The 14,217-nt window shown below is 39.8% G+C and overlaps 1 protein-coding gene across 4 annotated transcripts in view; it reads right to left on the bottom strand.

Moving 5' to 3' along the window:
- Positions 1–5,947: 5,947 nt before the first annotated feature.
- The window catches only part of MKNK2 (MAPK interacting serine/threonine kinase 2), a 38,874-nt gene continuing 30,604 nt past the window's right edge, over positions 5,948–14,217 (bottom strand). For all 4 annotated transcript variants that reach the window (XM_033954257.1, XM_033954259.1, XM_033954258.1 and 1 more), the window contains 3 exons: positions 13,996–14,160; positions 13,194–13,237; positions 5,948–12,717 (listed from right to left, as the gene is read on the bottom strand). In XM_033954257.1, coding sequence (XP_033810148.1) covers positions 12,462–12,717; positions 13,194–13,237; positions 13,996–14,160 — 465 coding nt within the window. In that variant the 3' untranslated portion in view covers positions 5,948–12,461. The remainder of the gene's footprint in view (positions 12,718–13,193; positions 13,238–13,995; positions 14,161–14,217) is intronic.

Consider the following 14,217-nt stretch of genomic DNA (forward strand, 5'->3'; position numbering starts at 1 on the left):
TGAACTACAACACATTTAAAGTTAAACACTGATAAAACTAAATTGCTGTGGTTTGAACTTTAACCAGATTTCTTTCCCAAATGTATTCCTCTATTAAATGGTGTTTCTTTGAAAGTGGATAGGGAATCTAAAGTTTTAGGTTTTCTATTCAATTGTTCATTGAGTATGGACAGTCTCAAGTTACAGTAATTCACTGGTCTCAAAAGACTTATAAATAAAGAATTGGCTAAACGGTCCTCATCCCGTGAAGGGAATATAAAGGCTAACAACTAATCACTTAAATAATGGACATCAGTATGAGCCTTTATGAATGAATGAGAGAATATAGGCTCAGGCAGTGCCTCATAGGTGTCTAACATCAGACTTAGTGAGGGTTGCCCCATACATCATATAGTCCATATAAGCATAAACACTCAATCAGTGCAAATAAAAGATAACAAATGCCTTATAGACTTTACCATCAAGGGAGAGGACACAATGAAAAATAATAATATGAAAAATGTGAAAAAAAGTGTAAGATGAAATAATAAGAAATGAAAAATAAAAAATCTAAACTATCATCAAAACTCCCAAAGACCACAAATAAGGTTGTTAAAGTTCAAGTGCTTAGAAAAAGTTCATGCTGATGTGCTCTAAAATCCCATGCTTAGGAAAGTTAATACTGCAAATCTTGAATGTTTAAAAAAGTCGTTAATCAAAATTTATAACAAACTGAAAACATAATTCGATCTATATAGAAAAATTAATGTAAAGAAAAAATGTGTAGGAAAGTCTTAAATACTAAAAAAGATAACAATCGATAAAAATGCAGTTCATAGATTTAAAGTTCATAACACTGCTTGAATTATAAGAAATTCATCAAAAACTTCATAAATTTAAAGTTCATAGCACCAGTTATTCATAGCACCTTTTCTATTATAAAAATTCATCAAAAATTAGAGAGTATTTAGCTGCGTCTTGTTGAAAAACATGTGCTGCCTTGAAAAATTAATGTCACCACTCGACAGAGCTCCGTTTCGCCACCTTCGTCAGGAGCGGAGATACATATAAAGCAGACTTTCTAAGTTAAGGCGGCAGAAGTTACATTTATTCTGTCAGCGCCTTATCCCGGAATGGAAGGAAATCCAACAAACGCTGCGGGGCTTAAACAGACTTTGCAACTTATTTGTTCTTATTTTTTTTTTTAATAGATCAATATAGGAACATAAGAAGCGCCATCTCCAGATCAGACCTTTGGTCCATCAAGTCCGGCGATCCGCACACCCGGAGGCCCTGCCAGGTGTACACCTGGCGTAATTTTTAGTCACCCATATCCCTCTATGCCTCTCGTAAGGAGATGTGCATCTAGTTTGCTTTTAAATCCTAGGATGGTCGATTCCGCAATAACCTCCTCTGGGAGAGCATTCCAGGTGTCAACCACTCTCTGCGTGAAGCAAAACTTCCTGATATTTGTCCTGAACTTGTTCCCCCTTAGCTTCATTCCGTGTCCTCTAGTCCGTATCAAATTGGACAATGTAAATAATTTTTTTCTACTCTATTTGGTCGATTCCTTTCAGTATTTTGAAGGTCTCAATCATATCCTCTCACAGTCTCCTTTTCTCAAGGGAGAACAATCCCAGTCTCTTAAGTCGATCCTCGTATTCCAGTTTCTCCATACCTTTTACTAGCTTCGTTGCTCATCTCTGCACCCTCTCCAGCAGTTTTATATCCTTCTTTAGGTTGAGAGACCAATGTTGTAGGCAGTATTCCAAATGGGGTCTGACCATTGCTCCATAAAGCGGCATTATAACTTTCACTGATCTACTCGTGATTCCCTTTTTTATCACACCTAACATTCTAGTTGCTTTCTTTGCCGCTGACGCGCATTGTGCCGTCGGTTTCAGGGTCCTATCAGTACACCCAGGTCCTTTTCTTGTTCGCTCTTACCGAGAGTTGCACCTGACATTCTATACTCATATTACATTACTGATTTCTATTCCGCCTCAACGTTGCAGTTCTGGGCGGATTACAAACTGGACATTTCCAGGACAATTACAGAGAGAATTCTGGTCATTTCCAGGAGAAGTTACAAGAATAATGGAGCTGTATATTTCAAGAGCTACAAGATGCTGTACAAATAGGAAATAGTGCAGATCCAGTATATATACTGTTAGGGAAGCAGTTGACATGCTTGAGGCTAAAGAGAAGGGAACTGGTGAAGGGGGGAGGAGTTGCGTTATTCTTTCTGCCTAAATGCATTACTTTGCATTTCTTCACATTAGTACAGATGCTAATTCTCTCATAGATTTCTTTGAAGATAGTGGCTAAACTACAATTAGTTCAAAATAGAGTAAAATTAATTTTGGCAAAAAAAAAAAATTGATCATGTGTCACTGTTGTTGGCAAAGCTTCACTGGCTTCCTGTTAGATAAGTCATTTTTAAAACTTGTTGTTTAGTATACAAGGCATTGCCTGGAAATATTCCTATTAGTCTATCAATTGTTTTTCAACTAATTGATTGTAAACCTGGTCACACTAAGAATTGTCTTATGATAACTTTTTCCTCTTCTAAAGGGCTTCATTTAAAATTATTTTTTTAAACTTCAAATTTTGTGCAGTGAAATTTTGGAATAAGCTACCAACATTAATGCACTGAAGTCTTGATTCTTTTCGTCTTAGGGCTCCTTTTACAAAGCCACATTAGCGGTTTAGCACGTGTAATAGCGTGCGCTAATTTGCCATCCACGCTAGCCGCTACAGTAGTTTTTCAGCTAGTGCAGGGGTTAGCACGCGCTAAAAAGTTGTGTGCGATAAAGCCGCTAACACGGCTTAATAGAAGGAGCCCTTAAATTTGACTTAAAGAATTTGTTTTAATTTTTTTATTGTATTATGTTTAATTTTTTTAATTTCTGATAGACTAATTTCAGACTGAAATTATTAACTGCTTCAAGCTTGTCACTAGAGATTATGTGGTGTATAAATACATAGAATAGAATATCTCTAACTCATTGCAGCTTGGTTAGCTGAGGTAAACCCAAGTGACTTTTACTTTTATAGCAGTGTTTGTTTGTGAAGTATAATTGGTTGTTTTAATGAACAGAGTTGCCATTTTTATGTACTTACTTTGTGACTCACCTTGGTCATTTGAGGAGGTATAGTGTAGTTAATATAAGACAAACAGAAACCAGAGCCTGGGACCAACATGATTTGAATAATGACCAGACAACAAAAGGTAGAAAAAAATAATTTTATTTTCTGTTTTGTGATTATAGTATGTCAGATTTGAAATGTGTATCCTGCTAGTGCTGGTGTTTAGACAGCGAGCATGAGCTAGGACCTAACAGAGAGAGGTAAAGTCTTGTTTGTTTATTTTATTTACACCGCAGCACCAGCGTGGGTAAGAGAGGGCAAAGGGGGTGGGGTGGATGAAGAGGCCACAAAATAAACCTGCCAGGACATTTGAAAATAACCCACCCAATTGGGCAGGAAAAGTGAATCGAAAAATTTTTCCCCGTATTGGGCAGCACTTCACTCTGGCAATCGTTCAGGCATGAGTGCCCCTCAATCGTATACATTCCTGCTTCTCCCAATCTTTCCTTCTCCTCACTAACCAGCTTACCCTGCTGTTTAAGAATTGTGGACCATGCCCCAGGTAGAGGCAGTATCTTGGGAGCCCTGTCTCCCTCTCTAGCAACAGATATAACTATTGTTTGGATGTGTGTTTCTCTTCTGGTGAGGTTCTGCACTCCTACTCCCTCTAGTGTTCTCTAAGGAGATAACCTCTCTTTGTAAGCTTTGTTTTTCAGGAGTGTGCCTTCTTATAGGTAGACTATTTTTAACCTACATCCTGTGTCTTTGCTAACTTAGGAATTTGGATTGCAGGCATAGACAAACTGTCACAATATGCAGATTATATCCTTTTGATTTTTACAGTAGCACCACATATCGATTTTAAGTTCCCTCCAATCTGGTGTATCTACTACCATATTTCCCCATATCTAGGCCATGGCTTAGACATGGGTTTTACAAACCTATGTATTGGGTTCAGCTTGCTTAAATGGAGCAGCTTATCTAAAGACATGAAAACTCGTACCGTAGCTGCTGCTCTTCTCTCGAGCCTGGCAGGGTTCGTGGCCAAATTTTGCAGAACAATGAAGCAGAACTCGAACGTGGTGGCTTTCCTGAGCAAACTGTGGATGCTGGTGGAAGGCATGGACGCCAACAAATTCATCACTTGGAGTCAGGTTGGTGCCAGCTGTGGCCCCTCTGTGTGCGCCACTGTCTAACTCCGAACACATCTCCGCTGGCAGGCTGCCTCCTCCAATCTCGCTGGGTAGGGCAGGAGCAATGTTTTTTTATCTCAAGCCTGGCCTTGCTCTGCTTCCTGAATGGCTGCCGTCAGTTCACACGATGGCAGCCATACAGGAAGCAGCACGGGGCCAGGCTTAAGATCGAAAACATCGCTCCTTCCCAGCGAGATTGGAGGAGGTAGCCATGGAGATATTTAAGAGGGATTTAAAAGGTACGGGAATGATTTTTTAAAAAAACAAAACAAAACAGTTTAGCTAATCTAGATAAGCCGCAGCTAGTAACATGGGGCAGCTTATCTAGCAGGTTTAAAACAAAACCCAGCATTTTCTGCAGCCTATATATGGGGAAATACAGTATAGCAAGCTGGATGTCATCATAAGGGCTGGTAATTAATCCTAATAAAACAGCCACATGCTGGATATGTGGAACGCTTTCCACCCCAACTGACCCAATTAGGCTTCTAAATGTTGATCGAATACCAGTAAAAAAAACCAAACAAACAAAAACCTATGCTACTTGTGAAACCTGTTTGATACCCTCTCTTTCGAACACCAGGTGAGCCAGGTTTTAAAGATGGAATATTACTGGCTAAGACATATTCATTTGATTAGTAAAACTGGATTTTGATTCAATCCACTCACTTATCCATGCCTTTATAATCTCAAGAACTAACTACTGCAATTCAGTTTATTGTGGCATTAATGCAGTATTATTGCATAGAATACAGATATTGCAAAACTCATCTGGTAGGTTTCTTTTGCATGCAAAATCATATGACCATGTCAACCCACTCTTGATAAAATTACATTCTAGTGCAGGGGTAGGCAATTCCAGTCCTCGAGAGACGGAGCCAGGTCAGGTTTTCAGGATATCCACAATAAATATGCATGAGATAGATTTGCATCTCAAGGAGGCAGTGCATACAAATCCATCTCATACATATTCATTGTGGATATCCTGAAAACCTGCCCTGGCACCGGCTCTTGAGGACCAGAATTACCTACCCTTGTTCTAGTGCAGTGGTTCCCCAAACCTGTCCTGGGGGACCCCCAGCCAGTCAGGTTTTCAAGATATCCCCAATGAAAATGCATGAGAGAGATTTGCATACCTGTGACTTCCATTATATGCAAATCTCTCTCATGCATATTCATTAGGGATATCTTGAAAACCTGACTGGCTGGGGGTCCCCCAGGACAGGTTTGGGAACTACTGTTCTAGTGCAATGTGTCTAGTGGTCTCTTGGTAGCCAATCGAGGTCCCTAGTGCCTGGCAAAAACCAAAGGAGTAGCAACATTCCATGCTATCGATCCAGGGCAAGCAGTGGCTTCCCCCATGTCTTTCTTAATAACAGACTATGGATTTTTTCCTCCCGGAAATTGTCCAAACCTTTCTTAACCAGCTATGATGCTATCCACTCTTACCATAACCTCTGGCAATACGGTCCAGAGCTTAACTTTTCTCTGAGTGAAAAATATTTCCTCCTATTGGTTTTAAAAGTATTTTCCTGTTAACTTCAACGAGTGTCCCCTAGTCTTTGTCATATTTGACAAAGTGAAAAATCGATTCACTTGTACCTTTTCTACTCCAATTCTGATTCTTTGTTCTCTCACAAATGAGCCTGAAAAGATGTAGACATAATAAAGAGTGCATGATCATATTTAGGCCTTGAGGCTTTTATTGAATTCTTACAAAAAAAAAAATGAATACAAAAGAAATTCTTGCATCAACAGTTAAGAAAAAAAAATAACTTTTCGTTTGAACTGTGTCAGTCACCTGATACATAATGTAAAGTGCTTTTTTTTTTTTTTTTTTACTTTTTCAAAGTTTGCTTTGTACTGCACCCCTTTACCTGGGGGGGGGGGTTCCAAATATACAGAACATCTCTTACATGGAACCAACTTTGGCAGTCTTCATTTGGAAGGAAAGAATAAAAAAAACTGAAAATAAAAAAAGCATCCTCCCTGTAAGTGGAAAAAAAAAATCTATAAAAACATCATTCACAGTCAAAAGTTCTAACCAGTTCAAAAATGTAACTATTAGAAGACAGACAATACAGAAGTTGAGTGCACCAGCTCATGCATTTTCATTTTTCAAAACAAAATTAGAGGGAAAAGAAGAATGGAAACACCTGAGAGGATGAACCAATATTTCTTCCCGACTTCTGCACAGCACATAAATTAATGGAGAAACAAAGCCAAGATAAAAGCATGAAAGAACAGAAAAACAGGAGTGAGCACCATTTGGAAAAGTTTCTCTCTGACATGAGGAAGGGAGTGGGGGGGGTACCCCAATATCTGTAAAAGATAGCACTGCATTGTGCAGCCTGATCAATTGACTCCCAATCACACTGCTTCATTAATTAAAATCCTTTGATTAGGAGTTAAAATTTTGTTTGTGCCTTCCAGACATTAATCTCTTGCCATGATATGTCAAGATATATAAGGAACCCAGAATGAGGGCCTTGCAGATCAATCAGCTTTGCATCCTCAGGGGCTAATTTATTTCTATCATATATTACAATTTGTACTTTTAAAGACATGGCTTAATTTGCTTTGGAAATGTTAACATGTCAATTTTAAAAGGTGTAATATTTCAAATAAGAGGTGGGTGGCACCTGATAGACTAGAGCCTACTTTTTCAAATGCATCTTAGGCTCTAGTCTTTGAAACCTCATGTCTCAAATTGGTTAGTTTATCAGGTGCCACCTGACTCACTGTTACACCAGATTGTACAGCTGCCCCTTTTAAAGGTTTTGCACCTTTTGAAAAGGAGCTTATAGTTCCAAGAGACTCAAATTTCAGTCTTTACAGTCTGATTTCATTGACTGAAGTGCAACTTTTGCTATCTGAATACAGCTACAATTTTTAGAGAAAAAAAACTATTATCAGGTTAACTAAATTTCACTTCAACCCCATCTGAGAGAATTAGCACAGGTTCAAGTGCTTCCATTTAAAGCCCTAAATATGTACACAAAACCCATCTGTGTTAGCACAGAAATAAGGCATTCCCCTGCCCCCCAACTCTGACTCCCCTGTAAAGTACTATAAAAAATATGAAGTCATGGAATAGGCATATGCAAGCAGGAGAAAGCACTGTTTTTCCACAGCACTTCTGAATACCAGAGAGACACGCAAAGTGCTGGTAGGACAACATCAAGCCTCTACAAAGCCTGATTAAATTGAAAACTATAGTCAGCAGAGAGAGAAAAAAAACGCCTAATACCCTGAGCTGTATCGTGTAAATGCCTATCAGTACAAGTACACTTTGTGACAAGAGGCAATTTTCACTCCCACCCTAGTCCCCTTTACACACTGGCTCCCAAAATAAGCAATACATTGTATACGAGGGGTAAATGTTTCTTCTGCTTTCCTACAGAACCTAGAACCAAATGGAGGTTATCCACCTTCCACTCCGTCTCCCCAAATCCTCAGTACACAGTCTTGTTCATTAATAGGCAGCACTGTGCACATCTTTTAAATAATTAGATGAGGAAAATCAGACTTGTAACCAACAAGAAAACAAAGGAAGACACACAATGGTCTCAAAAGTATTGCAGGTCACTTTAGATTAGGAGGTATCTTGTGTATAATACTGTACAGGGCCCTACTCTTCCTCACATCGACCAATATAAGAAAACTCATTTTCCTTCTCAAATGTTTGTAACCTACATAGTTCCAGCACCAACATAACTATCATCCAGTTCTATTTCTCTTTGCAAAACATGCTAGAGTATCAGTCAGAAACAGCACTCCAAATTCCACAATTATCTGAATGGAAATGGCCTAACTTTTTAAGCAGAAAACATGCAGACCCCCAGCCCACATTTTAGAAGTCATCTTCAATAAGCAGCTTTCCTTCATCCATTAGGAAAATTTTGGAAATGAAAGAATGAAAAAAAAATGCAGCAGAAAATGAAACAAGACAAGGTGTGCAATTAATTTTTCTAACGCATTTAAGTGAAGGGAGCTATGCTCTGTCATCCCTGGAAATTAAATACAATGATCCCCACAACATTCACTTCCAGAAACCAAGATGCAAAGAAAAACTGCTCAGTCTAATCTGATTTTTTCTTGAACTTAAAACCCAAAAGGCATTAATCAATTTTGTTTTCAACAGGGAAACTCCCCTCTCCTGCCCAAGGGTGAGCCTGCTTTTAAAGGAAGAAGTGCTCTAAAATTTATTTATCCCTATTATAACACCAGTTGCAGCACATTAAAACTACACTGTTCTTTTCTTGCTGTACAACTGCACCCTCCAAAACACCGATATAAACCACCGGAAAGTTTTATGAAAACAAACAGCTGCTTTGGGCTTGATATTTAACCACATTTCAGCAAAGAATAACTGAACTGCACTCATACAAACCAAACTCGGGGGAGAGGAGGGAGGAGGGAGTTCAGAAGGCTTAGGTTAGCCAGCTCAGATGGGACAAGAGAATTCAGCAAAATGTGAAGTACTGCAGCTAAGAACTACACCTGCATTCTCAAGAAGCCTCATCCTGAGTGATGAAGTCTCTATGAGCCATCCTATAACTTTTTGGAAAATGACAACTGAAAAAGCGAGGTGCCAACCTTTAAGGAGCCCCATGCTAATATATTGTAAAATTATGCAGAACCCCAACCCTCTATACTATATTATATATATATTTTATGGAGGTGTGTATATAGACCCATATCCTTTTCACAGAAGGCCTCAGCATAGACAGGGTTATCAAGCAGGCCAAGATTCCCTATTCATCAATTAGTGAATTCTGGGATTTGATGTCCTATTTCCCTAAGAGTAGATAGTACACATCCCTAAAAAAAAAAAAGGATGAGTGAAACAGAATTGATTTAACCGTCCCTGTAGAGCTAACATTCAGCTTATGGAGAGGTCCTCCTAAAAAAGGTCACAGCTCACAAAAGTGTTTTGAGCACCTAGAAAATTTGATTACTAGGTTTACCCTTTATGCAAGGCAAACAAAATATGCTATGGTACTAACTTTCCAGACAAAAATCCCACAATCAAAATCTCTTGGAAAACAGACCATGTAGAGCAGTGTCCCGCAAACCTTTGCTGAGCCGCAGCACACTAAATGTAGTGGCGCAGCTCAAGGCATCCGGAAGTGCGCAGATATCACGTTGATGTCCGCGTATGCATGAAGGCCCTCCAGACAGGTCCTGAGCCACCAGTGGGGGGTGCCAGCAGGGAAAATGCACAGAGAGAAGGTGAGGAGGTGCTGGCGCCAGCTGCTTGCCTACAGGATGTGCCTCTTGCTGCGAGAGGCATGTCCTGAAGGCAGTCAGCCGGTGCCTCTCCTCCTCCCCTAGTGTGCTGTAGCACACAGTTTGCATTACACTGATGTAGAGGAATCAAAGACTATAAAGAATTCATCCTTCACACACCATGGGATAGAAGTTAGATTTCATACATGTCTGTACAGTTCTACCCAGGGCAATGTAAGAGACCTCTGAACACGGTAAGCCTAGAGGATGCACCGAGCTGCATCCATTTAATCAGCTTTCTAAAAGGTCCAGTTTAGAAAAACTAACCCATACATTCATCACTTGTGCACAATGTGGCAAATTAGCAGGCCAGAACAGACAGATTGATAACTTAATAAGCCTAAAGGGGTAAACCCTGGAGCTTGTAACCCACAATTCTATTCATTCAGGTCAACAAACTTTTCTTTTTCTCTTATGCATAAGGAGACCATTTAGGACCAACCAAAATCAAGCAAGGCAACCAGTTACCCTAATTTAGAACACAAGTGACAACTATCCATTACTGGAGAAGTTCATCACTAGTTTATAATAAATGGAAATCTTGTTTTGATCTATACAGCACCCATTTGAGATTATTTTGCAGGAAGCTGGAGCAATCTGCCTGAGATTAATGTCTAGGACAGTTCTCAACAGCCAAGGCTCTTTGTACACCTCTCCTCAAACCAGGCAGTTTCAACATACTTCTGAACATTATATATTTTAAAATCAAACTGCACTCCAAGACATATCCAGAACAATAATCTTGTTAATATATCTCCATTTGGGAAAACTAGTCTCTTCTACTAAATATTTTAAAAATTTCCTCTCCACAAGCCCCTGGATGTACCCCAATGTTCTGCACTATACCCTGCCATTTCTCCTCTGTACTATGCAGCTAATGGGATTTTGTGTCCTAGAAGAGGTGGATTGCAGACTGGGGTTGTGTGCTAGTGGCAATACCAGTTGTGGTCACATGGGGCACTCCTCATCCATTGTCTCCCCTGCTTGGCCACAGTGTAGTGGGCAGAGGCACCAGGGGGTATATCACATAGGACATGATTCCAGCTCATGAGGCTCCTGGCTGGGGGGTCTTATTTAAAATAGATTTCAGTGCTACCTCTTTTTAAATCTTGCCCTTTTTACCGATTCTAAGGAACACGGAATTACTGAACAGCAGAAGATAAGTCACTCACTTGAAAACAGCACATGATTTTCTCTCAACCTACAATGTAAGTTTGCAAGGACAGTGATTTACTGGGGTGCTTTCCCCTTCCCCAGTACCAAGTGCGAGTTTGCAGGGCAGAAAATTTAAAGCCTTCCCAATCTAGGGGTGACCTGCATTGTCTTCAAGATCCTTAATTTCTTTATCAGGATTATGGTGTCTGAAAAAAAATGACATTTCTCAACTATGCTATGTTTAAACCCTAAAACAGCACTGAACTGCCTTTGAGTCAACTATCCATATAACCCTCCATCCCAAACGTAAATAAAATTTAAAAAACCCCACTTATCCATTTCAAATGAAATAAAGGGGGAGAGAAGTACAAATCAACACCAAATGATACATACAGGTATTAAAAAATATAGAATTCTATCCCACATAGCCACTTAAAAATACAACTTTGTTCTGGAGTTCAAAGTTCATCTGCCAAGACCGGAAGCAGCTACATAAATTCTGAAGGAAACTTTGGTCTGTGCTTTCTAAATTTCAGTTTTCAATTCTTGAAACAAAAATTAGTTGAATTTTGCAGTTCCCCCTTTTTTTTGGAAGCATTACCTTCCAGTAAAACAGAGAGCAAGAGGGTGGAAAGTAAGGCTTATATCTGGAGAAATCTCTCCATGGCCCTTTGTTTTTACCACATGGAAAATTTACAGAGCTCAAGACAAAATACTTTTACTTCAACATATTAGGTTGAAGAATTCAAGAATTAAGTTTCCATGTTGCATTCCTGTTCTTTCATTCAGGAGGAGGAAAGATCCAAGGTATCTGTAGTCAAGTTGTCAAATCATATTCTAGAAGACTACTTCGAGGGTAATAAACTGCAAAAATTGCTGGAAAACCAGCACTGAAAAGAAAGCACAGCCCTACATTTGATGACTTGTAATCTGGCTGTTTGTCTCTGCCATCAACTACAAATCCCACAATGCACCAGGTTCAACCACATTCCCTTCAAGAAATCTGTGAGCTAGTAGCAAGTTCTGGATCTCTTTTGCTCACTAAAGGAACACCATAGGCACAAGACAAGTAGGAAGGTTTAGTGCCCGACGTACTACATTTTTCTTATTACGTGAAAGAGAGCTTAGGGAATCCAGCCCCAAATGAACAGAGGGACCTCAATATAGCTTATATTACCCTTCAATAGTAGGGAAACCACCTCACCCCACATATCATATGCAAGGTTCAATTGTGTTAGGATGCTCTGTTTTTGTGAAGTTGTAATTTTTACAAGAAACATACCCCCAACCATACCCGAGAGACGGCACCTAGCATGCCTTTTTTTTTTCCTTTTAAAATTGCTACATTTTTTTCCTTGGTTGAAAATATGACCAAAAAAGTCTTTCACAGTATCAAGCAACTTAGATTACAGCAGCTATTTTTTTTTTTTTTTTGTAAGAGCATCCTTTTGGTGTAGAGAAAAACTATTAAGTTCATTGTCTTCTCAGATCCTGAAAAGTGCTGTCCAATGGAGTGGGGAGAGGGAGGGATCTCTCTGGTCTTCCATTTGTCTTTAATACCATAAGGGAAGGAAGGGGAGATTGTAATTAAAAAAAAAAAATCCTGTAAGATCAGCAAAATCTTGGAATCCAGCCAATAGAAAATTCCTGATCTTGTTGCTAAGCAGAAAGCGCTTTAAAAGAGGACCAATATACATACAGATATATACAAGAGGGCTGAAGTGTGTGGTAGGGAAATGAGTGAGTCAGGGATCACACATGTTTTGCCACAATGACCAGCTGTGCAGCTGGTTGCTCTCTGGCTGCCATTGCTTTTGCCATGCTGGTTCTCTGCCGCCGCTTCGCCAACTTGGACTCAGAAGGTGGGGACAGATGCATGGAGCATGAGGTAGCTTTGATGATGATTGGCTGGTTCCCTGCCTCTTCGTCTTCCTCATGCTGCGCCAGCTGCCGGTTAACTGCAATAGCCTCTGCAGCAAAGGTGGTCAGCTCTTTGGCACAGCTATTCCTGTGAAAGATGCAGAATGGTAAGTGACCGATCAGATAGGTAGGAACATAATCACAGCAAAGAACACAAGGCAAGATATAAAAGCTATACCTAGTGAAAGCTTGGGTAGCAGGGACAGTAATAGAGCTGTTTTGTCCAGTACAGGAAGATACCCTTTATAAGGGGTTTAATATTTGCCTTTTATGCTGATTGTGATCCAGAAGTTAAAATAAGTGGCATAAATTCTTCCCGTGCAGGACTGGGACAAGGGAATGAGGTGAGCCCCTGGTAGCCTTTCAGATTTCTCAGAGTTGATTGCCCTTACTCTGGAAATCTTTCATTTGAATGTTTGCAACTGGTCACAATCCTCGACTGCCCTCAAACTAAACATATCTCCAGGCAGGATTAATCTGATCAAGATCAAACAAGCAACAGACTAACAGCCACCAAAACAAACAGAGACAGAAAAATTGTGGAATGCTCGACCAAAAGCCTACCTCTGCAAGATGACAGGAGTTGGGAGAGTGTTGTCTGGGGCACACTAAAAAAAACCAAAAAAACATTTAGAACCTGGGCTATCTTCTCTCCCATCAGTAAGTATGTCACACAACCAAAAGGATGCCATTGTAAGTGCAATCCCCTCCCAACAACACACACACGAAATACACTGGACTTGTGGGTTGCGACAGCTTGCTCTTTCCAGGTCCTCAAACTAATTAAAGGTGCACCGCACCAATATTACCCTGAACAGCTCTTTATACTTCACTCTAAGGAGCCCTTTTATAATGCAGTTTAAAATGGAATACCGAGGGAAATGCTCAGGTGTCCTGCAATAGCTGCAATCTAATAGTACATGCTATTTTTTTCTTTTTTAGAGAGGGCATATCAGGAGGTGTTCCTGTCCTAATTAATTTGCACAGCAACATTACTTTGTGCTTACTGGTTAGCACAGGATTACTGTGCGAGCCCTTACCACCTACAAACTGAATGGCAGTTAAAAGTGCTCATGTGGTAATTTTTTTTAATGACTGTTAGCTAATGGCAACATTAGTGCATGGCTATTCGTACATTAAAAAAAAAATAAAAAATAAAAATTGGCCATTTTAGGGCTGCAGCAAAAATTGCTTAGTGAAAGGGTCTCATAATTTCAGCTGAAAATGGACTTAAGAAAACTTGACGCTTTCCCAAGTATTTGAATATCTAAACTCATACACTGTTCTTACTGTAGATATAATCAAAGCATTGGACACAGTCTGGCATGTTGGGTTCCAGGACAGGAACTTTATAGTATACACTTACCCCTTGCACCCATGGGTGCTGCAGCACTTCTGCTGCACTAAGTCGCTTCTTGGCATCTCGCACCAGGAGTTTGGAAATCAGATCTTTGGCTCCAAAAGAAATGTGAGCCCAGTCCTTGTCAGGAAACTCATACTTCCCCTCCTGGATGCTCTCAAACAGCATATTCTACAAAGGAACATAGGAAAACGATAGACATTAGAAAGGTGACAGACAGCAACAACT

This window comes from Geotrypetes seraphini, chromosome 8 (genome assembly GCF_902459505.1).
Source record: "Geotrypetes seraphini chromosome 8, aGeoSer1.1, whole genome shotgun sequence".
Taxonomy (NCBI): domain Eukaryota; kingdom Metazoa; phylum Chordata; class Amphibia; order Gymnophiona; family Dermophiidae; genus Geotrypetes; species Geotrypetes seraphini.